At 38.1% G+C, this 26,212-nt stretch overlaps 1 protein-coding gene and 1 pseudogene across 24 annotated transcripts in view; both read right to left on the bottom strand.

Annotated features, from left to right (window-relative positions):
• The window catches only part of ANK2 (ankyrin 2), a 323,577-nt gene that overhangs the window by 171,091 nt on the left and 126,274 nt on the right, over positions 1-26,212 (bottom strand). For all 24 annotated transcript variants that reach the window (XM_036920818.2, XM_036920824.2, XM_057502564.1 and 21 more), the window contains exon 2: positions 20,208-20,309. In XM_036920818.2, the coding sequence (XP_036776713.2) occupies positions 20,208-20,309 (102 nt within the window). The remainder of the gene's footprint in view (positions 1-20,207; positions 20,310-26,212) is intronic.
• LOC118930103 (RNA-binding protein 42-like) lies at positions 1,011-12,300 on the bottom strand (annotated as a pseudogene).

Raw genomic sequence — 26,212 nt, 5'->3', positions numbered from 1 at the left:
AAATTTTCAGCCCTTCTGTATCTCAAAGCAGCAGCATTACAAATGCTACTCTCCTTTAGTATCCCCACCTCATAGGATTTATAGACAACATTTATACTTTGATTAATATGGTTGCTGCTTCTAATTAGCTATGCAGTGATTCAACATACTGACCATCACCTGAGAAAGAACTTAGAAGAAAATTTTCAATGATTTAAAATCAAAATAAAGAATTTTAGAGGAAAATATAAGAATTAAACTTGAAAAACAGGCTAAGCAGTGAATATTCCCAGTATGCTTGAGGATAAAATCCATTGGTGTTGTAACTCTATTGAAGCAAATTTGGAGGAAAATAGATGAATATGCTGTAAAAAGAATTTAGGTGAGATACTGGAAGAGTACCTGGCATAGAGTTAGAAGGTCAGAGATCTTTCCTTTAAGGTTGTTACAAAGTTAAATATTTCTCTTTTGTATGCAACTGACTGATCTTTTTTTCTTTTTCTTTCTGCCCTTCTTTTTTTGTAAGACAGTGTGGTCAGCTGGAGGAATAATAACATGGTGCTGAGAATGATAAGAAAGGCACTCTGGTTCTTGCTGTGATCCTAGTAATAGCATACACTGCTCTGCTTCTTTCTACCAACCTTTAATTTAGGAAAATTACATAATTCAATGAGTTGTCTTTTACTAGTATCTAGGAAACAGAATAAATTGAGTATCCGCCACAAGTAACACAGTCTTCTATTCCTCTCTTCTTTTGCATCACTTAGTGCAAATCATTTAACCCCTCTGTTCTCCAACGGTTACATCGAAAAATAATAATGATAATGATGACAATGAAAAATGACAATGATGATGATAAAGAATTATGAGCACTGGTTAGATGACAATCATTGCTTTAGCTTTTTATTTTTTTGGAACTTTATTGAAACTGGATTTAGGGAGGATGGGTAGGGGATGGTTGTGATGTTTCCAAAGAACTGTGAGGAGAAGCCAGAGCCCAGACAGCTGGGAGGGGTGCCTGGCTACAGACCCTATCTCAGGCCCAACTTCTTTTTCTTCTGCTACTTACTGCACACTACATCTACATCTGGCCTTTCCACATGCTCTTGTGTGAACCCATATGGTTACCATTCACCTCATACATAGTGCAAACAGAGCCACTGGGGTCCCTAAAGCTGACAAACCTTTGCTCTTGCCTGTATGCTTGTCCCAGATCACCTTAGCCTTCAGGAAGGATGGGAAGTGGCTGAAGGTGCTGCCAAGATGTCACTATTCACCACATGATCTGGGTCCCTACAGATCTGGGAGTCATCTGCATCTCACTTGAGCAGGCTGGGGTCCTCCCAGCTACTCCCAGCTGCTGAGAGAATGCAGCATTTAATTTCTCTGGCTTTCTTTTCTTCTTGTCCTCACCCAGGAGCTCTAGGATGTCAAGTGCCCATGAGCCCAGGTAAGGGGGCTGGGACAGTGAATGCAGTGACATGAACTCAGGAACATGCAGGGGGCAGTAGGCTTCACACACCACTTCCAGCAGGAGGGGTGGAGGCTCAGGCAAAGGGCTCAGGCAGGAGGCCAGGCCCAGTGACTGCAGGGCCAGTTGGGGCACCTCCAGCCCCCACAGCCACAGTGCTCTAGCCTCCTCCAGCTGGGCTGCTGTGGCCACCACTGCCTCTTCCTTCTCTGTTAGGCCCAAGCCCAGCCCTAAACCCAGCTCAGGGTCTTGCTGGCTATGCAGGGAAGACCTCAGAGCAGCCATGGAACCCAGGGTGGGGGTCCCTGGGGCCTGAGCCACTGGTGGCAGAATCATAGGTGGTTCAGGATGCCAGTCAGAGAGGGGACCAGGGAGGCCTGGTGAGGGGGCCACTGGGTCATTAGGTGAGCAGAATATGCTCTAGCACATGGGGGTGAAGCAGGACACAGGCCCCGGTGGGGGGCACAGCTGCTGAACAAAGGCATATGGCTTCTCAAACCTCTGGACTATCCAGGTGACTCTGATCAGCGGGGCCAAAGCCAGCGGGACCCACAAAAGAAGGGCCACCCACCATGGCAGGAACCACAGTAGCTGCAGGGGCTTCCCAGGCCTCCAGTGTCGTTGGACCTGCTGGTATGCGTCGGTTGTGATAACTGGACAGGCCCCAGGAGCTGCTGGGACCTGCATCCTTCTTCTGTGGGGACCGACTGTGAGCTCCACAGCACGGCAGTGGGATCCCGACACTGGAGCCCCCAGCGCTTCCTGCTCAAACCGGGCAGCTCCACCCGCACCTCCTTTAAGCGTTCTTGCTGCTCTTGTCTGGGACGCTAGTGTGACAGCCTAGGACCATGTCCTCCTGCACTGGGAGTCTTGGGGCTGTCCTGTGGTCACCACACATGGACTGTGACCAACCAAAGCAGGCTGCTGTCGGTGAGCCCTTAATGTTGGCTGTGTGTAAACTCATGTTCATACATTAGTATGAAGTTGGCTCTTTTGAAACAATCATCAAATATTCATTGAGCCCTTAATGTGGTCAAGATACTGACTGGGCTTGTACACCTGTGAATCCCAGGCAAAGTATCACCTTTGATTCTACAACTTTTGGATTCAATATGATATCACTAAAATGGCTAAATGTACCAACTTGTTAAAAAATAAGGTCTTAATGCTAATTTGAAACAACTGAGTGCACATTAATCAACCTTAAAGGGCAGAATTATCTTTTTCTTTAGCACTATTATTAAATTTTTATACAGCAATATTGTAACATTTTGTTTACAATAAGCTCTATTTGCCATTTCTCTTGCTGATTTTATGGGCTATTTTGCCCACTGACTGCTTTTTTATGATCATGTAAAACTAGCAGATGAAACCCCAGGTAAAACAGATAGTCAATAAAAATTTTTATAGAGCCCTTCCAGCATTAGTTACATTTCTGGGACATACAGAAAAGATACAGAATAATTCACCTGGAAAAGTTAAGGAACAACTTCAAGAAGACATAGCTAAACATATATGAAGGTTCAATGTTTGCATCAAAATCCACTGAAGTGTTTTGCATCTTAGTACAAATCCATAATCAATACAAACTTATCTGTTAATCAACAAGCATTTGCTAAATGCCCACCAGGTACTCAGGTCTAAGTGCTAGATTCTAAGGGAGAAGCAAAGAACATGTGACACTTGTCCCCAAAGAGTCCCAAAATATTTGTTATTGAACAACTGAAAATCACCCCTGCACTAGCATATACTTGTCTGTGATTTTTTTTTCAAATATCTGGCTACTCTACTTTGCAAAGCTTACATGTTAAGGATGCTCCAGTCTGTCTTATGCATATCAGAAAACAACAACTGATTTATGTAACTTCCTTAATTATATCAAAATATAACTACTTAGAAGGAGGCAATTAAAATATATGCATTCTTGAAAAACATTAGAAGAAAGTGATGGAGAGCATATCAAAGGGCAATAATAGAGAAAAGAAACTCGGCCCCCAATCTCCACCATACCCCCTCTTTGAATGGGGTTTCTCCATCAGAAATACCTGAAATGAGGAGCTCTTTTTAAGAGGAACTACATGGACACATATAGAGATACAAATAATTATGAAACATTATTTACAGTTTCCCTCTTCCATTAGCATAAGTGACATTGGCAAGATGAATCATCCATAAAATAGAGAGGAAAAAAATTGCAACACAGAAGTGACCTATTTACATATTCTTAACCCAATTCCCACTCCCTACACCCATCCAAAATCTATCTGCACCTTCCCACCTCTTCCATAGTAGCTGCTCTAAACTGAGTACTTACTGTGAAGGAATTAAGGATTTATTTAGTTTTTTTGAAGATGGGTGGAAAAAAGCAAACACTGCCCATTTTTGTCAGACACAATCTAACTCATTTTACCATGTCCTTGGCTTGTGTCCAAAGGTTTCTGATTTAATAAAGTAAATCAAACTATGGGTGACCCAAGAGGAAACTTCTTTTTTTAGTGAGTTATTCTCAAATCTTTGAGGCTTTCTTTTTAATTCCCAAATGATGAGTTTCTAAACATTCATCAGTTTAAAAATATTTATACTGAGGCTTGGAATTTGGGGGCTCATTGATTATTTCACATGAAAAAGGCTTAGAATAAGAATGCTTTGAAGGTATCATTATGTATAGTCCACTTCTGGATCTCCATTTCATCCACAGTGGAGGTCCATCTAGTGCCCCTGGCTGGCAGTCCATTTCTGGCCACTGGTCATTTTCCCCTGTCTAGCCCTATCAAATGCTTCTATTATATAATCCCCTAAATATTGAGAATGATATTCAATATGATGGTAAGTAGGTCTGGGACAAGAAAGAGTTACAAAAACTCTTCCACATCTTATCAAGATCAAGAGGGATGATGAGGTTGTGGGTGTTAAGAAATGAATGCTTGATGAATGAAAGAATAAGAAACTTAATGACATAGATATCATTATTATATTTTCAGAAAAGGACACTAAAATTATCAGAAGTAGTTTGCTTTGAAGATCCTAACCACTAAAAAGAAGAGCAAAAATTCCAACTTGAATGTATCTGATTTCTGAATTCATGCGTAAGCTAAAGCAATTAAGCTCTAAACCAGTGTTTCAAACTGTGGGTCATAATGCATAAGTAGGTCATAACATCCACTTAATGGATTGGCAATCAACGTATTTCAAAACATGAAGTAAAATAAAGCAAAATAGAGTGGGAGTTTTTTTGGTGAAACTTCTCATACATACACATGCACACGTGTAATGCATGTGTGTGTGTTTGTGTGTGAATGTGTGAGTGTATGTGCACACATATTCTGGAGTGCAAAAAACTAAGGAAGTTTAAGCAAGATACATGAGGGCACATTGGGGAAACTAGATGTGCTTTCAGACTAAAAAGTAAAAACCTGATGCTCACAAAGGTCATTCTAAGAAAGGGATGGTTTTCATGGTGAACTTCTTTGAAGTTTCTGAACTTAAGAATTTCTACTTTATATGACTGTTGTGAGCAAATAAGAGGAGTGACAATGGTACAACTAAGAATTCTTCATTTTGAGAATACTGGCTAAGTTACTTTAAACCATGTCTACATTTGGGGTTCTGAGGAATGTGGTACAGTGGGGAACACAACACATTAGACAACAGAAAATCTGAGTTCCTATTCTGTCTCTCCATTACTGACAATGTAATTTAAAGTTTCTTCATTAGTAAAAAGAGAGAATTTCCCACTCTGCCTACTTCAAATGGTCATTTTAAAGAAAATATAAAATAATGCATCTTATGCTATTTAAAGTTTATAAAGTAGTATATAAGCACAACATATTGCGATCTTCTCGTTAGATGCAAGGGGTACTAAATTCATATATTCCGAACTCTCCTTCTGTTTTCTATCATTGAAATTTGGTTAAATATGTGTTGAATTGAATACTTTTTTGTCTGACATATGTTTACCTGGACTAGGGAAATTATTAATTTATGCAGAAATTATTTTAAAAGTGTTTTGAATTCTAATGAAACTTAGAAAGCAGATGGGAACCTGGCCTATCAGTAGCCACTCTTGTCAATAATTCAAAGAGCTGTTATTTACTATGGGAAATATTAATTTAAATGTCATTTTCACATGGTCTCATTCCTTTGGTTAATTTTGATTAGAAACGATAAGTTATTTCTTTAGTATTTGACTTAACATGTGCTAAAGCAAACCATTACATGAAGCTCAAGGAAAGAAAATTATTAGAGCTACTTATAATAGTCATGGTTTAAAGAGATTTAAATATTAAATTTAAAAGTCAGCAGCAAATTATTTAAATAATAGCTAACACTCATTAGAGTTTACTCTTAGGTGTCAGGCTCAGTTCTAAGCTTTTAATTGCATCACCTCATTTAACTCTGAATTGAACATTATGAGTTATGAACTACCTGGGGCTTCTAGCTCAGAAACTGTACTCTTAACCCCTACAATTAAAAAATCTATGGACCCTGCATTATAATCCTATTTCACTTTCTTTAGACTTCAATATCTCATTAACTCTATTTGGAATTCTGTGGAATACAAAATATCTCAGCCTTTGATAATAAGTCATTAATTAAAGAGAAAAATGATTTCCTTTAGGTTCTGGATATTTAATGCCCAAATGTGTCAAAGTTAGAAAGGAATTCTATAATGTATTCTACAATGTTACAGAATCGTATCCATGCCAAGGTAGCTAAATTTAATTTAAGGCAAAAATGGAGGAAAGGAATTAGATTGGTTAACCCTTTAAATTTCTTATAGTATTAAATTTTGCTTCTTAGATCAGAGGACAAGTAATGAGAGTATAATTTCCAAAAGATTTTAAAGAAAATATCTAAGGCTAAGTCTTGTCTTTGTATATTTATCACTGATTCATTTAATATTTTAGTCAACTCATCTTAAAAGAGGGCATTAAAAAACCTAGATCTTCTCTGTCTAACATAGAATTTACTAAGATTGGCAGGTAGGAGAAGGAGTGTTATCAGAATCAACCAGCAAACTTACTTTTTAATGAAACAAGAGCCCCCTATGGGGAAGCCCGAAGTGGATGTGCCTCTAAGGGCCAAGCAAGAGATTGAGGTGAGAGAGGGGAAGACCGGAAGTATCTACAAGTGAGGGAAGCGAAAAAGGAGAAGAGAATCTAAAAAAATTCCACAGCTCACTCTTTTTTTTTGGTATGTTCTTTTATTGAAGTATAGTTGATATACAATATTATATTGGTTTCAAGTATACAAATAGTGATTTGACAGTTATATACACTATCAAATCCTCATCCCAACTTAGAGTAGTTACTGTCAACATAGAAAGATGTTACAGAACTACTGACTGTATTCTCTATGCTGTACTTTCATACCCGTGACTATTTTATATTATGATTGCGATTTTGTGCCCCTTTATCGCCCTCACGCTCCACACGCACTCACCCCAACCCCTCCCCCTTGGTAAACACTCGTCACTTCTCAGTGTCTGTGAGTCTTTTGATGTTCTGTTCACTTTGCTTTGTTTTCCACCCCACATTCTAGTATGTGCCCTGACCTTCTACTTCTAATGAAGCACAAGGGAGGAAGCAGTTTTGGACAACATATTAAACTCAGTTAAAAACATGGTACAGCTAATATAGACTAGAGAAAGCTAGGATTCAATAAATAATAATAACTGAATATCAATTATTCACATATTGAAACACTTACTACATGCCAAACATCATGCTCAGGGCCAGAGCTCCCTTTCGAGGTACCCATACAAAAGTTTAGTGGCATTACTAGAGCATTACAATGACATCTAATCGCTCAATTTTTTATGATTTTAATTAAAAATAAGTGAAATTGCATGCTGGACTCTGAGGAGATATGGGGAGAGGGAGGAGGAAAACGTCAAACAGCAAAAGCTGGCTTAGAGGAGTATTCCAAAAAATACAGTATTACTCTACTTTGCATCCTTATAAAAGGATTCCTTCAAATCAGGTTCAATATCAGGTTTGTCTGAGCCACACAAGCTGGCTTAGCCACTGTATTCTCTGAGCAATGACAAAATTTGGTTTTCTTCACAATTTATTCTGTGTTTTCCATATATCTTCCCCACAAGGCCTCTCATGTCAAGAATCCACTCCACTTCAGCTTTGTAACCCCTACACCTAATGCAGTGCCTTACCACACGACAAAGGATACTTCAGTACTGTCCCTATAATGGATGAGCTAATAAATACATGTACTGTAGGGAGATAAACAGCAGTTTGCTGAATACATTCAGTTATTCTTCATTTTGTCAGTAAATGTAGCTGGTGCATGACAAGTCAGGTACAAATATGTCCATCTCCAGCTTTAGGAAATAAAATCAGAAAAAGTTCACTCTGAAGCTAAAACTGGTTATTAACATTAACATATGTAAGCAGAAATTGGACCCTAAGAGAAGCATTTACTCTAAGGTGACTTTTCTCAGCCTGGAATCACTGGGTGTGTTCTGTAGGATCTCAGAATTATCTGAGAATTTTTAAATTTGAGATTTTCCTTTTAGCACCAATCTAAGAAAAATAAGAGAAGTATATTCTGGATCATCTGGATAATAACTTTTAATTAAATATCATTTAGCAATTTCTTCTTCTTGGTCATGTTTATGACTGTGTTGACTGATTCCAAGGGATCACTTAAGGGAAAACACTCAAATTTTACTGCAGTATTTCTCAAACTGAAGCATACAGATGTATTCTCAAGGGTCCAAAAAAGAGTCTCTTTCTCTAAGTAGAAGAAATACTTTCTTAAGAGATTGGCCCTTCCATCTTATATATATATATATATATATATCCCTATATATATATATATATAAGACCCAAGTTATATGTGTGTATATATATACATATATACACACATATAACTTGGGTCTTTTGATCTACAAAGCAGAATAGATGCTCAAGGAAGTACAACTACAATCTTTCTAAGTATTAGAAGTTTGTTTCTCAAAGGATTACAAATTGTCTGAAAGAAATAATGACAATTTTCGTTAAGTTGGCAGGAATAAACTTGCTAGTACTTGTCCAGAATTTGTCCATCCAGCTACTCTAGTTTGAATGAAATCATTAATGGTGACCAGCCCAACTTTTTGCTAATTAAATTCTATCTAGCTGTCACTGTCAGAGGTATAATTTGGTCTCCTGAGTGAGTATGCACAATACAGCGGGTTTTCTCATGTGTCATTTGAGCTCCGAGTAGTCTCCCTTAGAGTTACAGAAATATGTTGTGAAGATTATATATATAAAGTATGCAGCACAGTGATGAGCATTAGTAGGCATGCAACAAATACTACTTGATATCATAGGTATTGTTATTTCCAACTTCAAAAATGGGTAATTTAAGTGACTGGTTTAAGGGACAGAATGATTTAAGTGATTGGCCCAATGTTCATTAAATTATCCACTTAATAAATACTAACTGGATACCTATTATGTGCAATCTGGATCATCTTCTTTCCAACCAAGTGCTCTTTTCATTAAATAACACTGAAGCTTAATTTCTACTTTATACATCATGTAAGTCAGTGGTATTCTCCCTTACCCCTAAATTTAATTTTAACCATATTTACATTGGTATGCTAAGTGAACCTTTCTTTGTAAACCCCCTAATTTTTCTGTGTTTCAAGATCCCAGTTTGTGAGACTTGCATTCCTTACAGCATATTGCTAAATTGTTATCTGTGTATGCAAATGGTTAATAAGAATCTCGTGTCTTCTTTAGAGACATAAAAATCTCACTAAATGGAGTTGTTAAAAGGAGCTGTAGAGACAATCACTAATTTGATGTCCAAACTAGTAATTCCAAGGGAACTTGAATAACAAATCTCTTGATAAACTTCTGGTAGTTGCTTTAGATAAGAAAACACATTCTCAACTCATTGATAAATTGCTTCTTTCTCTCCCAACTTCCCTCCTGTGCCTCCCATGGGCACTATTGCTGTCTTCCCTCATTCCTCAAAGGAAATATTGCTCATAAATTCTATAATAAACCTCTTTTACAAGAGCAGCAATCGCTCACTCCAGCAATGACTTCACATACCGACTAAGGTGCTGGGCTTCATTTCAGACGGTCCCCACTGCTCACTCCACTCTGCACAAAGAATCGTCTTCTTTTTATTGATAGCTTTTCTTGTTGTTGCTGGGGATGGGGATGCTGGGGGCAGGGGCTTTGGGGATGCCAGGGAGTACCTGCTCTAAGATGTGCCCTTATGAGCTCTTTTGTTCATCTACATTTTGGACTCTTTCCTCTTACCCTGAATACTTTTGATTTTTGAGGGAACAGGCTGAAAAGAAACTGGGTATGGGACTGAAACCAGTCACCCACATCAAGTTAACAGTCATACACATGCAGGTTCATCAACAAATGTGTAGCTGCTGATCATGCCCACCTCAATGGACACCACTTCTTAATACTCGACTGCCAAGTTCTCTTCTACACATTTATTTCCTATATTTCTAAGAATTTGAAGAAGTTACCATCTAAAATTAAGGTTTCATTTTTTTACTACTGCTCCTTATTCCAGAACAGAGAAGACCTTGAAAAGACTAGAGGTCACAGGATTTGGGTTACTTCTTCACAATCATCAAAACAGACACACAGACATACACATGCAAGCATGCACACACACAAGAAAAGAGAGAAGAGAGAAATCTATGCGGGCAAGCAAGGATGGGAAAACATCTATATAGAAAGGAGGAAAAAGACTGTTAGAGTTTTTTTGCACAGCAAAAAAAGAGAATGCTAGACCATGAGCGTGTGAAGGCTCAGCTACTGCAAAAGGGCCAGATGATTTTTAATGGCACAAAGAAAATAACCAAGCAGGAAAATGACTAAGCAGGAATGGCATCTATGTCTCATATCTCACACATCCCCCAGGTTTGGTTATAGTGAATACTGAAGAGCTGTATTGAATATATTTGGATCAAGATCTTCCCTTTTTGACCTCCAATAGCAGAAATCAAGATAAGATTCCAGAACTCCATGGGCTCCCGATTAGACTCCCCCACCCCTATATCTTCCTCCAGATGATCCCCCCAGTCTCACCATCACTGTCTGATTGGGACCATATGGACTACCCTTTATCCCTGCTTGTGCTAGGCACCAGGTCAATCTTCATCCCTCCAAATACAAAACCCTTGAATGACTCTGTCTCTGATCACCTTCTGTTTCCTGAATTCTTATACTAAGTCCTATAAAGCACATGAATACAGGTATTAGCAACATCTCTGTAACCTAAATCTTTTCTCTGAACATTCCCCTTAACATTTTTGCTCTAAATGAAACCTTAAGTTACTGCTGCCCTGAAATGTACTCAAGTGATAGATATTTACCCAACACATGCCAGTTAATTACTGAGCCCAGTGAAGCTGTACTTGTGCTCCTTGCCCCTCACTGCTCTTCCAAACTGGATTTCCTCCTTTTTTCCTTTTTTTTTCATGAACCTCCAGCTGCCATCAGCCTGTATGTATCTTCTAGATACCATCCCTTGATAACCTTAACTTCTAGTTCATTACCACTTTCTCCATCCAACACACACAAAGTTAATTTTTTCAAAACTCCAGTCTTCCAGGTTCCTAACTTCTCTGCCAGTGACTTTTCCTTTTCTCTATCTTATCTACTTGCTTCCATGTTCATACTCTAGGCCTTGTCATTTCCAATAATGTAGCCTTCCTCCAGGATCTTACCTTCAAGCATCCAACCCTTCAACCACCATTTACTCCCTTGCCCTGATCCAACTCTAATAACCTTCAACCTGACACCTAGAGTCTGCTCACCTTTTCACAATGTTCATATGTGTCCTCATTCAGCCAAAATTTCATAAGAAATCTTTAAAATTATCTTATTCATTCCCCTGTAAGCATTCTCAGTTTGTTCGCCTTTGTCTAGTTGTTACCATTCATACTTGACTAAGCCACATTCCTGCCGGTATATATGTATATGTGTGTGTGCATACACACACACACACACACACACACACACACACACACACACAGCAGATCCCATGCTTGAATGTGGCTGCAGAAGGACAAAAGAACATACATACATGATACTTGATCATGATCCTTAAGAGGACCCTTAAATGCTGCCTGGCAATCATACTGTTACCTTAATTACTCCTCCCACTCACCTAGATGATTATTTTACATCTCTCTCCTCAATCTCCATCATCTCCTTTCCCATCTTTGCTTAACTATGACTCAGATTTCACTGAAAAAATAGAAGCAATTAAAGAGAACTTTCATTCCACATCCAGCTCCCAGCACCATATCCACACTACTTTCTGCTCCTTTATCCAAAAGCCCTTCCTTTCCCTCAACTATAATGTTCTTCCTGAGGGCCAGCTCTCCACCTAGGCTGCTCTTGAACCATTGATTTTCCTTCCTCTTCTGATTTTTTTTCCACCAATGAAACAAAAATGCTACCATTTATTTCATATCCTTAAAAAAGGCCTCTCTTGATCCCACTTCTTCTTCCAGCTACTTCACTTCTTCCCTTCATAGAAAGGGTCCTTGAAGTACCACTTGGCCTGCCCATCATCTACTGAGTCAACTCCAGTCACACCTCCTCCCCACCACTCCCCTGAAAATGTTTTATCAAGTCATCAGCTACCACCACATTACCGAAGCTATCGTTCAGTTCCTCATCTTATTTAATCAACCACATTTTGGAGCTTATCATTTCCTCCATCTGAAAATAATTGTTTCACTTGGCTTCCAAGACACTGCATTCTCCAGGCTCCCTCCTACTTACCTGGGCCCGTTTCCCCACTCTTCCCCACCCTCCTCCTGGCTCCTCCTCACCTTCCTGACCCCTAAAAGTTAGCATGCCTAGTCCTTGGATCGCTTCAGTTTTCCCATAGACACTCCCTCTTTTGGTGGCCTCATCCAGAGTCAGTTAAATGACATCTACACACAGAGCACCCCAAATTATGCATCCCTGGCCAAAGCCTGTACTGAGCCCCAGACTGATATATCTACTTGATTACTCAATACCTTGGATAGCAAATAGACAAACTGAACTTCACATATTCATAACTGACCTTCTGATTATTCTCTCAAACCTGCTCACCACAGTCTTCCCCATCTCAGTTAATAAAACTCTAACCCTCATTATTCTCCTTGCCACCCCAACAGTCATCTCTGACACTTCTCTTTTCTCTCATCCTACTCTGCCGCCTGTCAATCCTACTCAGTTACCCTTAGTCACTCTCTCCCCCACTCTCCTCGATGACTATTCACACCTTCTCTCTCCTCTCAGCTGATCCCAACCTTTAACTCTGACTCCTCTCTTTTGCTCCTGTCCTACATGGAATCTGCCAACAAAATCTATCAGCTCTATTTTCAAAATATATCCCAAATTCAACCACTTCTCCCCACTCCTCCTGCCTGTTGCCCTAGTACATAACACCTCATCTTTCACCTGAAGTATTAGAAAAGCATTCCCTCCATCTCTCCCTGCTCCATTCCAGTCTGAGGGTCACTGTTTAAACTTAAGTCAGCTTACATCATTTCTCTGCTAAAAAACACTCTAATCACTTCTCTTCTCAGAATTAAAGCCAAAGTTCTTAAAATAGCCTATGAGGCCTTACATGACTTGTGCTGCCTTCAGCTCTCCCCTCACCTCCTTCTTCTCTTTCCCTCTTTCATTCTACTCCAGCTACACTAGCCATCTTTGTGAGCCTTGAACAAGCCAGTCATGCTCCCTTCTTGGGGCTTTCTTGCTTGTTAAGCCTTCTTCTAAAATATACTCTTTCCAAAGACTGCAGGGCTTTCCTATTCAAGGCTGTCAGACCTTCTGACCATCCCACCTAACACACCCTTCCCTCCACTCCCTCTCCTTCTCCCCTGCTCTATTGCTCCCCCTGTCATTTACTGATGCCTCTGTCTCCACATCTACTTTTTCCCTTGGTAATTGTCACCCTCCTGTCAAGTTCTAGACTGTGAGCTCTATGAGAGCAAGGTTTTTTCCTCTCTTCACTGCACCTAGAACAGTGTTTGCCACATAGTAAACACACAATACAGGCTGGAGTAAACAGAATAACAAATGGTGAATTGTATTCAAATTGGCAGAAAGAATGCTATGATTATAATAGCTGAGATGAGTTAGGGAGAGTTGAGTGGCTGCCTGGGGTTATGTATTAAAATCTACATCTTTTGATCTTAGGAAGAGAGCACTTGAAAGGATTCCCAGAATATAAATTGTTCTGTTCCAATGCAAACCACTATAGTGGAGTGCTTAGGAAGACAGTCACAGGAATAATTTGCATGAAGTTACCCCTGGAATTTTTTTAATGAAATATGAGTTGCATTTCAAACATCTTCATAAATCTGTGTAGTTATAAATAGAGACAACAGGTTTTAGAGCAATGCATAAGCAGTTGATGAAAAGTCTCTACTGGAATTACTTTACATTGAATAACTATCAACACTGAAAATTCTAAGGGCTCAAAATGTTAGACAGTTATTATTCAAATCCAATCTGAATCAGCCTTCCTCAGTGTAGAGCAAGGACTAGTATTAACATGCATGCTGAAGAAAATCAGAGAATAATACAGAATCCAAAAGCAAAGGGCATACATTTACCAGAACCAGGCAGAGGTACCACCTCGTTTCTTCTAAATGAGTGGTCAATAATAGACATATGAATATACAACTATATTATTTACACATATATTTGTGCTTCATTTAACTGGTTAGAAAGCTGTACACAGTTTATTCCATATTCCATTCATTCTATGAATTCCATTTTCAGTTATTCATTTTTGCTGTCTTTATTAAAGTCCCAAGCTAACAGAATTGTTTATGGCATTTTTAATGAGAGGTCCAGACCAGATGGACCCATATGGGATCTGTAAAAAAAGATTTAGCTTCAGAAAAAGATTTTAGTTTATTGTAACTTAGATAAGCAGTCACTATTAACCAATTGCCACTAAGCATAATCTTTTCTACTTGATGAAACAGGCTGTGAGAATACCTTTTATGTTTTGTCCTGCCTATGAGAATCAGCAGCATTTCTGCTGAAACTTAGAGAATCAATAAAAAATGTTACATTATTATAATAAGGCTTATCTTTTGCTAATATTTACTGAATGCTTTCTCTGCTATAAGCATCTTGCAAACATCTCATTTAATTACCATAACAACCTTATGACTTCAGTGTTGTTATAACTGTTTTAAAGTTGAAGAAAATGAGTCCAGAAGTTGACTGCCCAGGGCCACAGAGCTGTTAAGTGGACAAAATGAGAATCTGGATTCCAGCATCCACATTTTTAATGTGACTTCCAAAAACACTTTGTGGTCTGAGTCATTACTGTGTGAGCATATGAGAGAGTCACTGTTGGGTGTACTTCCTTGGTGGTAAAGGCCTGCTATTTTAGGATCATTAATATCATTTTGAAAATGGTGCTTTGACCATGCCTTCTGGTTTTAAGAAAGGAAACACAGGATTTTAACTGATCATTCTGGATCCTCTCCACCTCAGTGGTAAATGGTCAAAACCAAACATCAGGATACAAGAACTGTTAACCTTTAGTGTCATATCTAGGATTATGTCATAAATGATAAGTGATGCCCTTTAATTGGAAATCACTGTAATGAAACCAATAAGTTTTATACAAGGTAAAAGTATTTGAACCTTCTGAGGCTTTTACTGACTTGTAACTGGCTGTAAGTTTTTTAAGGTTATAAAGTCTATTTTTAATATCTGAATGTTAACCTTGTTTATAGCACTATTGTATTATGAACCATTACTAAATAAGAGAAACATAAGTATACATTAGTTTCAGAAATAGGAAACAAATGCTAAGGTTTATTCTTTTCTGAATAAAGAAGAGATAATAAATAAATTACTAGTTTAATCTTTTAATGAAACTAAAATTAACAAATTTGTAACCACTTGGAAAAGAGAAAGGAAGACAAAGTTTGTTTGTTTTTTTAAAGAAACTGTCTTTTGCAAAATCTATGAATTTTTCCCACATCCTTTAAATGATTAGAAGCCAAATGGTATTTTGGGATTACATTTCAAAATTCTCTTGGTCACTATGAAACCAATTTACAAAGAAAAAAAATTTCATCCAAATTTCAGTTTAGGAATCTTAGTACACCAACACATGTGATATTTTTTGAAAGCTGGTGCAGCCCAGATTGCCTTTCATTGAGAAATACGACAGGGTACAGGAAGTCCTGGTTCTATGTTACAAGTCTTAATGCTCCCGAGAAACTCAGGCTTAGAAACAAAATAGAGCACACTTTGAGCTTTTACATATTTACATATAGCAATATTTTGGCTGAAGAGTTGCCTTTGTGCCCTCCTAGGTGTTTGAAAATTATTTTGTGTTCCATATTTTATGAGTTTTAGTAGTAATCCTGGTGGTGGTGCTCTTTGACTTAACAGTTCCTCTAACTGCCATTATGTTAATCTAAGGATGATTAAAAGTTTTTATATTAACAATGGCAGGTTAAAAATTATACTGAGCTTCAAGATAAAGGCCACTGTACGTTCTGAAGGGGAGAGCCAATCATCTCAGGCAGGTGTTCTGCAGTAGGAAAAACCTGTAGAGGGAAGACAGAGCTGTGTGATCTTGGCAACATCACTTAACCACTTGTGGGCTCAGTTTCTGCACTTGTAAACTCAGGAGAGTGCATACTTCTTAACATTTGTCTGCTGCTTGATGAAACATCACATGTAAAGCTCCCAGCACAGTCTGATACATAATAGCTAATTTGTTACCTTTATTCACTTTGTTTCCATAATCTCTATTCATGTACATTCTTGAACAGTAGTAAGAACCAACACCAGACATTCACTTTATACCTACTAAATTCAGATGATTTATATCATCATTCAGATGATAAGGAGATTCAGTCTCATATTTTGTGTAGAGGTCAATTTTAATTACTCTCATTCTTGGTGAATTATATACAGTGATTATAATTAGAATATATACAACTTAAGAGAGTCCTTTCTTATTTCATAATTTAATTTACATTGCAACCAGTGATGTAAGATGGAATGTATTGTTGTTACTTTAGAGATCAGAAAAATGTCACTTTCTGCATTGAAATGACTTGATCCAAGTGAAGACAGAAACCTGCACCACTGACAGCCAAGTTTTGTGTGGTTTTGTGACACTATGCTGTTTTCTCACAAAAATAAATGTTCCTCCCTTTTGTAATAACATGTTAGAGTGGACAACAAATGGCTACTACAATAAAAATATGTTAGACTACTGAAAACTTTTTGAGGTAAGTGAGGAAGTTAGGTCAGTCTATAAAGCAGATAAGAACTGAGTATTTCCTGCTGAGAAATCATTTTTCTTAAAAAGCCTAAAATCTTACATATAGTTAATATAGTTGTTATACTTAAGACTGATGTAGAATTGGTTTGACTGAAGTTAATTTCATTTTCTTTAGGTTTATTTTTTGGCATGATTTGTGATAATTTACCTAAATGAACTAACTGTTTCATTCCCCAGTCTTTAGCATATTACAAAGTGAAATTGCATTAGAAAGTTAGTGCATTGATATTAAAATTTGGTAACGTATTTAATATACTTTTTAAAAATGTAAGGTAACATGTTAACATTATAAAATATTTCATACTCAATCTCCTAGGTGTTTCTGGAAGAAGTTCTTATATTCATATGGAAATTTGGATGTTCTTTCTCTTTTTAAAATAACTAAGTTCAAATTATTTGCTCAAGAGAACACTAAAACATATTTTAAAAAAGACTTATAATGGAAAATAAGATGGATAAGAATTTTAAGATGCAGGATATGAATATCTTATACACTGGGATCAAGGAGCTTGGCCTTACTTCATGAACTTATTCTTTGGCCTTACCAAGAGCAATGTAAGGTCTGAGATTCTATCTTACCTACAAGCTAAAAACAAAACTGCTACTGTTTGATGACGCTGGGCTGGCAGAAGATACAAGTCTCCTACCAAAAACAAACTACTTTATAATTCCAGCAAAAGCAGCCACTGAGTGTCAGCAGGTTGCTTGTGCCACTTCTCTATGCTCCCTTTGCAATCCAATAGGGGTGACACCCAGGACCAGTGATGGATGTCTGTGCATGCTCTGGGTGATGCTAAAGAAGAGCACTGAACATTTTTCCAATGAAGAAATACAGATGGCCAACAGGCACATGAAAAGATGTTCCACATCGCTAATCACCAGGGAAATGCAAATCAAAACCACAATGACATATCACCACACACCAGTCAGAATGGCCACTATCCAAAAGACAAGAAATAACAAATGCTGGCGAGGATGTGGAGAAAAGGGAACGTTCCTACATTCCTACACTGTCGGTAGGAATGTAAATTAGTACAGCCACTGTGGAAAGCAGTATAGAGGTTCCTCAAAAAACTAAAAATAGAATTACCATATGACACAGTAACAGCATTCCAGGAATTTACCCAAAGAAAACAAAATCCCTCATTCAAAAAGATATATACACCCCTATGTTTATTGCCATATTATTTACAATAGCCAAGATATGGAAGCAATCAAAGTATCCAGCAACAGATGAGGGGATAAAGAACATGTGGTACATATACACAATGGAATATTATTCGGCCATAAAAAAGAAAGAAATTCTGCCATTTGCAACAACATGGGTGGACCTAGAAGGTATTATGTTCAGTAAAATAAGCCATATGGAGAAGACAAATACCATATCATTTCACTTATATGTGGAATCTAAGAAACAAAATAAAACAAAATGAACAAAATAGCAGTAGACTCCTAGACACTGAGAAGTGACTGGTAGTTACCAGGGTAGGGGGTGGGTTGGGATCAGTGGGTAGGCAGGATGAGGGGGATTGAGAGACTCAATCATAATATTAGTCAGTCACAGGAATGGTAGTACAGAATGGAAAATATAGCCAATGATTCTGTAACATCTTTCTATGTTTACAGATAGTAACCACACTAGAGGGGGTGAGGATTTAATAATATGTGTAACTATTGAACCACTGTGCTGTATAGTTGAAACCAATACAATATTGGGTATCAACTATACTTCAATAAAAAGAAAGAAAGGAAGAGAAGAAAGAGAAGGGAGGGAGGGAAGGAAGGGAAAGAAGATAGGTAGGTAGGCAATGGCAAAATGCCTTCAAAATTCTGAGAAATAATAAAGAATACTGACTTGGGGGATTCACAGCTTCTATAAGAAAAAACAAGCCTACTTTTTGTCTGGAGGGAGGTGTTACCTAATCCCTCAAAGTTGCTCCCTGCAAGCACACCCTTAAAAATGGCCCAGATAAAGAGTATTCAGTGTCTTTCATTCTTGTCAGACCCAAAAGAATATGCTGGAATGCTCAGGTGACAGCAGACTGCCTTTCCCAACAGCAAGCAACTCTCAGCATTTTTCAGAGAGACATTCCTCTAAAGGACAAGGCACACTGCTATCAGGGACAATGCCCTCTCTGCTGGTGACTCAGGAGGAGCAAGGGAAGTCCTGCACCTTTGAAAAGCCTCTAGGTGATTTTGATGTGACCACTTCTCTGTTCTAAGCCCTGGTGGCCATAGGAAGTTTTGGGGGTGGGGAGTGCCATGACCATATTTTTATTTTAGAGAGTTAAGTCAAGACATAGTGTGGAGAGTGACCAGAGTAGACAAGATGCAGACAGACCTAATTACGGAGGCTGTTGTGGCAACCATGGGGTGATTCAAGTTAACACAGATTTGGATGTAGAGGATTGACCGAAAGGGGAGTGCCAGACTAGACAGGGGTTGGTGAGGGGTGGAGAACTGTTGAAACTGACTTACTGTTGAGGAAATCAGCAGGTAGGAATGTGAGAGGAGAGGAAATTTCAGTATGAGAAAGTATCAGTTTCCGTTTTTGAAAAGTTGTAGTTGAAAGATATATTAATTTCAGGGGACTAAAGATTGAATATAAGTGGGCTCAATATATATATACCAGGATAGGAACAGACCTTTTCTAGAATATTTAGAATCCAACAGTGAAATTTACCTTCTGTTAACTTAGAATTAGCCAGGATTATTCACTTCCCATTCAGCTCTGTCACACACACACACACACACACACACACACTGTGCAACTGTGCCAACAATAGCCAGCACACTTTTGTGAATACTAGAGTCCACAAGACATTTTAACTCACAGCATAAAAAGCTTAGTCAAGAATAGCACAAAAATCTCAACAACCCTAGGACCAAATAATACCCAAAATGTATACAGTCTAAAGTCCTCATCAAATGGATGTGATGAATGAATAATCCAAACACTTCATTTAAGCCAGTAGTTTCAACCTCTTCTCATTCCAGTTCATATCTTGAAACTGATTAGGGGGAAAAGGAGGGAGTTACTTTTATTTTATCCTCTTCTTTCTCTGTCCCAAATTGTAACAGTTAGTTATCCATGAATAAAAGGCATGCAGCAGAAAAGAAAAGAAGCCAGAGTCTGGATAACATCATTCTTGGTCAACATCCCAGCCAAGAGTGGCCCAGATCATTTCACAGACAAAACTGACATTCAATTATTATTTTTGATCTTTCTATTTTGCCAGCAATATTAGTCCAGATATAAACATCTGAGGTTTCAAAAGCTTGGTAAGGGGGTAAAAATGGACTTTCTGAAGTTTGAATCAGTGGTGTTCTGGCAAATTCAATAAAGAAAAAAATTAACATTGCATTCTTGGAATGTATCTACAGATAATGAGTATTTCTTCATTGCATACTACAGAGCCCATTGCCAAGCTCTTACCTGATTGCAGGTGTTGATGTCTATGCCCCCCTTCAGATATTCCACTACTTTGTCAAGGTTGCCTGCTCTAGCAGCTCGAAGGAAGCTGGCATTGCTGTCAGACTGTGAGAAAAAAAAAAAGACCTTTAGTGAATTACTGATAAAATAAAAACATATTAAAGATAGAAAGACAAGAATGTTTACACTGCATGTCAGAAAAGAAGATTCACTTGTAAAGTATTTCAGTACTGAGTTTAAAGCATTGAATAATAATTCACAGTAAAAGGTAGCAACTTCACAATATTTCTAGACAGTTGTTTCAGGGTACTAAAAGTCAATGGAAAATACAGTCTGTTATATTGAAAAGTGTAAGAGAATCATTAAAATGAAAATAATTGCTATTGCTTTATTCTAAATCTTCAGCCATATTTGAAGATGACTTTGTACTACCCTCAAGCCCACTGTTACTCTTTCATCTTAGCTTCAGAGACTCTGAGCCTAATGTCAAGCCAAAAGGAATCAGAAAACGGAAAGAAATTAAAGGCACTGAGTGTATTCTTTCTCTTTATATATTGTTCGGTTTTCACATGGGGCTGGTGGGTGATGCTGAGTGTGGGTCACTTGGCCGTCATCTGTCCTCATTACAGGCAGTACCGGGAAGCTCTGAGGATGCTTTGGGGAAAGAAGATACACTAGCTGGCAGGTGTGGACTGGGCTGACACAAATTTTGTGATCCCGGTGATTTTAGAAAAACAAGATTAAATGCAAACCAGCTGACATAATACTAAATTAAAATCTCTTTCTAAAGATGATCTCTCTTGATGCAGACCTCTGGCTAAGTCCTCATCTTCCTCCCACTCCCATCAAAATCGGATCCTGGGAGGATTAGCTGCATTTTCCCCACAAGATGTCTTGGGGAGAGCTGATCCAGGAATTGGGCTACAGTCACCCTGCTTCTCTGGCTTCCTACAAAGCCTGACTTTCAAACCTTAACACAGTAGCGATGATAAGCCTTTTGTGAGGTTCCAAGACACTTAACATAATTTTCTAAGTCTTCTTGCATTATAATACCTGACTAAAGGGAAGACGGTAACATGAACAGGGACGTCGTTGCCCTACTAGGAAACGAGAGCAGGTGTGGTGGCTCTCCGGCCGGCATCTCCTCCGCAGGCAACACTGCCTTCCTCCCTCGAAAAATGTACTTGGCAGGGGCTTTTGGCACACTCTCTCAGACTTACTTATTACGATTAGTGATGATGTACAGAGACAGAAATGGAAGCATTTTCTCTGGGAGTCTCATATATGGGATTATTTGCATACTGGTAAAATGATTTACACATGGGAAGACTGAAAACCCTAAGACTAAATTACCTCACATTTAACCCAAATACCATAATGGCTTGTATGTTTGCAATTCACATAATTTATGAAGCGTTGAAAGGTCTTTGTGAAATCTATACGTCTGGAATCCACAGCCTGACTCTTTAGAAATGTGTCTCCCCATTCCTCCCCATGCCCGCACTGCTCCACCGCCCCATCTCCATGCTTCCTGAAAGCCCATCTGTGGCAGGCTGCCCTCGGCGTACCTGCAGTGCTGCAGGGACTGGGGTGACTCATTTTAAAATGCCTAGTCTATGACATTATTCTGCAGTTTGCGGCAAATAACTAAATTCCAGAAAGATGTTTCCCCTGCGGGTTCTTTGCCACAGCACTTACGGGTGAAACAGAGCCCTGTGCATTATGTTGTGTCAGTAACTCATGAGAAATATTACTTATTACAAAACAACAAAAATTAAATACTAGTAGGTGACCGTTAGAAAGTATGACATTATTTCCCATATGTAGTTTAAAAATAGTAGTTCTATGTGCTGCATGTTTATACATTCAAGATTGTGCTTAGAAAGTACTTCCATCTTTTACACAAGGCTTCCATTACAGGTGACCTTTATTTAGGGTTCAGTGTGGGCACAGAGCTGAGGGAGTCAGTCAAATGCATTATATTATTAATACAATAATACTACCACGAAGAAGCTATTTTTATGCTGAGTGAATAGGTGAGGAAAGGTTTAGAAAGTTTCCAAGCTCACACATTACTCAATGGAAGACCAGAGATTTGACTCATATTTATCAGCCTCAAAACCATCTTACCTGCTATTCTACTTCACCCCACCAAAACACCAAAGAAGATGTTTCTACAGATACCTGACCTACGAGCTACAGGTTTACATCATTTGTGATAACGATGGTATGTCCTTGGTCTACATATTCACTCTGTAAATCATAGACTTGCTAAGCAGAGTGTCTTAACTGGTGAGAGAATTCTTGGCTAAAATCCCTCCTTCATATCTATCAGCCACCTATGTACCTAGAAAAATTCAGAGCTGGCTTGAAACAAACTACCTAGAAATATATTAATTTGGGAATGAGAAAAAAGGGGGTAAAGTACACACTGCATTAAACAGCCAGTGACTGTTTCTACATGCCTGATATGATTAAACTCAGGAACTAAGATCAGGGTGCTCCACCATTCATATAAAAAAAGAAGTCCATGAACAGGTAGAGCCAGAAAGGAGCACCTGGTCCAAAAGGGTGAAGAAGCACCTGTATACAGCACTGTGAGAGCCTAGAGGGGGAGATGTTGGCCTGAAGTGGGCTGCAAATGTCCCTGAGGAGCACGTTCTTCGGACCTTCTTAGGGACCGGGCATGACACTGAGGATTGCTTTTGCTGTGATTGATTTTCATAACTGTGTTTCTCTTTTCTGAATCAAACTTCTAAAAAGTAGATTGCAAGTCTAAGACTTATAGCCAAGCCCTGGAATTTTAACAACAACAAAAAAAAAAGTTTCCAGTATTCTGGAGGGCCTAGACCCAATGGGAATGTAACACCTGAGCCCTCCTGCCAGGATTTCTTCAACAGCTGAGTCATAGTAGACTTTGTTTTAAGTGAGATTCTTCTGGAACCCTGTTAAGGGATTTTATTCCCAAAGTGAGAAAATGCATTATAAATGCATTCTACAAATGCAAATAAATGGACATATTATGAAATGTTTCCAGAAAATGGGTGTCAAGAATAAAATTAAATTAGATTTCAAAATTTACATATAGATATTGACATTATTGAAGATGAAAAGTAGAGACCTTCATGGAAATACATACTGTTCTCTAGCTTCCACGTAGACACAGACATGTTCCACACTACAATGAGGTCAATCTGTGATTAAAACTCTTGACATGAGAGCTTAGGATAAACAGGAGTTAGTCTATCCTTCAATCAACAGAAGGATGAAAGAGGATTCAGGGACTCATGGTGAGAGATGCGCAATTTTTACCATGCTGTGTTTCCCTCTCCATGACAAAGTAAGAATTTCAACATTAAGTGTAAGCAGAGGGAAAAGTATGCTTTCAAAATAGACTGATGCCTCCTAGCTCAACCAGCAGATTTCACACATAAAGGCACAATAAAGAGAGAGTGAGGCAATAGCAATTCCTGTGGGGGAAAGTCTCAGACAAATATAAGATTAACTTCTTTCTGCATTGCTGCTTCATGTCCCTAGTACTCTCAGATCCTGAAACCAGTTTTATTTATGCCTGTAAAGTCTAACTCTGGACAACAAATTCAAATGCTGAGCCCACTTACTCTCTGCAACAGATGGATGTCATTAAAACTTGCCCCCTTTTCAACCCTAGTGTGGCATCTCAGGCCAAGAAAGAAAAATTTCCTCTTCAATTCTTCTTGACATAGTTCTGTATGTTTTTTTGTAACTGAATGTTAGAAAAACAGAATACTTTCTTAGCACCCAGCAGGATGGCCATGAAAGGCAAGGAGGAATGTGTAATCACAGAATCACATTATATCCTAAAGGAATGCTTCCCTAAAGGGTCTAGGGGCATATTCATAGGGACCCAAAAGTTTGCCACAATTTTTAAATTGTGTTCACAGGTCAATGAATGGCTAGATGGCTACCCTTTAACTGAGTACAACCATTTAATTTTGGTATATGCTTTTTGTTTATAATTCAGAGCATAACAAGTGAGGTAGAGGTGATATAAATATGCATGATATGCAAGAAGTTTTACTGTAGTCCAGAGATTGGTCAGAGCATCTGGTCATCATACATGGCAGGAAAGTACTGACATAAAAACCAAAAGAATTTTAGCACAGCAGTCAGTGCACATTAAAGTACAAATAAACATAAGGCTCAGATGCTATTTTTGTGCTGTCCAACTTGCATCAGCCATTAGCAGTGAGTGCAATAAGAAATCCACAGTGAAACATTTTTCAGTTCCAACTTTAGTTCTTATTAGGTATACATCTCTACTACAATGTTAATCGCATCTCAAAGTAAATAAAGTGAGCTTTAAATGATTATCAAATGTCATGCGATTAAAAGTGACATTGGCAAATTTCTCTGATAGCTCTAAGTTTTATTATTCTGAAGTAGGATTCAAAATCTTAAACGTATTAATAATAGTTTATATAACTTCCTTACAAAGATGTTCTCTATATTGTTTTCAATAAAGTCCAATTCAGAAGTATATTAAATTATAGAAATCTGAGGTTAAATCTTTTTATTATTAAACTCAATTTCTGTAATTTAGTCTTAGTTCTATCCATTCTACTAAATTGGTGTCATTTATTTTAATAATATTCTGGTGCTTTGTTTATGCTTAATTTGTAAAATTTTCTGTTTAGCAATGGCCTAAGACTCTAAGGAACTTTATGTAGTTTTGTTTTTATACTTAAATTAATACTATCATGAAAACAACAATGCTGGAGGACATGTATTTTTTTATACTTTAAAAGAGTTTAAATACATTATTCAACTTTGAAAAGCACTGGTCTAACAGTGGGACTCAGCCAGCAACCTCTATTAGCTGAGAGACAGTGAAGCAGGCACCTCCCCTCCACACAGCCTCTGGCTTGGAGTGTACCCTTCACAAATATTTGCTGAATATTCTTGTGGAATTTGAAGAATTTGCCTATTCTCTTAAGATGCAGTTATTCCTTTGTAAAAACAGGGTCATTTACCTGCCTACTCTGAGATCCGCATTTGTATAGCAATACAAAATAAATAACATTTATTAAAATAACCTGAAGGGGAAAACCTTAATATGAACATCATGAAATACAGGACATTTCTACAGTTCCATAGGTCTTTCCCCAGGAATGTTGGATAAGTTAAACCCTGTTCAGCAAATCACAAGTTACATGAGCTCAGTCTTTATGCATCGCCATTTTCTTATTAAAAAAAAAACAACGAATGTGCATTACAGAGTTGCTGAGGAAATTAAATACAAGGATCTAATGGTGCTCAGCCCAATGTCAGGCATACAGAACACTTAACTGGGTTTGTTTTATAATTGTGTTTTTTCTTGTAAATGATAAATAGAAATCAACAGTGGAAAATCAAAGTATAGATGCATACACATGACCTTCTTTAAATATGAAGGTGGTTGCCAGAAGACCAAGAGTATTTGAAAATACTCTGATGTGTGCAGGTGTGAAAGGATAAAGAGGAGCCAGAATGGGTGTGTTCAGTCTTTCTCTAACAATGAAGATTTTACAAAACACATTTTTTGTGACATACAAATGCTTTTATGTAAATAATCATACTTTTCTATAGGGGCTGCTGGATTGTTTTAAAAATTTAGTTCTTTTAGTACTTCAAATTGTTATCACCATCTTGTCATATAAGCCAAAATTTGGGGGTGGGGTGCAAGAGAGAACTGGTTACTAAATGTACTGGGATAGCTTTCAAAAGAATTCCACAAGTTTCCTTCCTACAGTTAGAACACATAAGTGACAGGTAAACCACTTTATTCTACAAAAATCTAACTTGATCATTTCTTTTCTGCTGTCACTAGTAAAAACTGCCATAAACCACAAATTTGAAAACTTTAGCTCAAACATGCATATTCATCTACATTTTTAGTGTCATTCCAATAGGTCTTTAGATTGCTACTAACTGAAAAATACTACAGGTGATTTAATATTCAGACAGTTAATGGTACTACCCCAAAAGCT

Source organism: Manis pentadactyla, chromosome 5 (genome assembly GCF_030020395.1).
Source record: "Manis pentadactyla isolate mManPen7 chromosome 5, mManPen7.hap1, whole genome shotgun sequence".
NCBI classification, from domain to species: domain Eukaryota; kingdom Metazoa; phylum Chordata; class Mammalia; order Pholidota; family Manidae; genus Manis; species Manis pentadactyla.
This window is presented reverse-complemented; position numbering and strand designations above follow the sequence as displayed.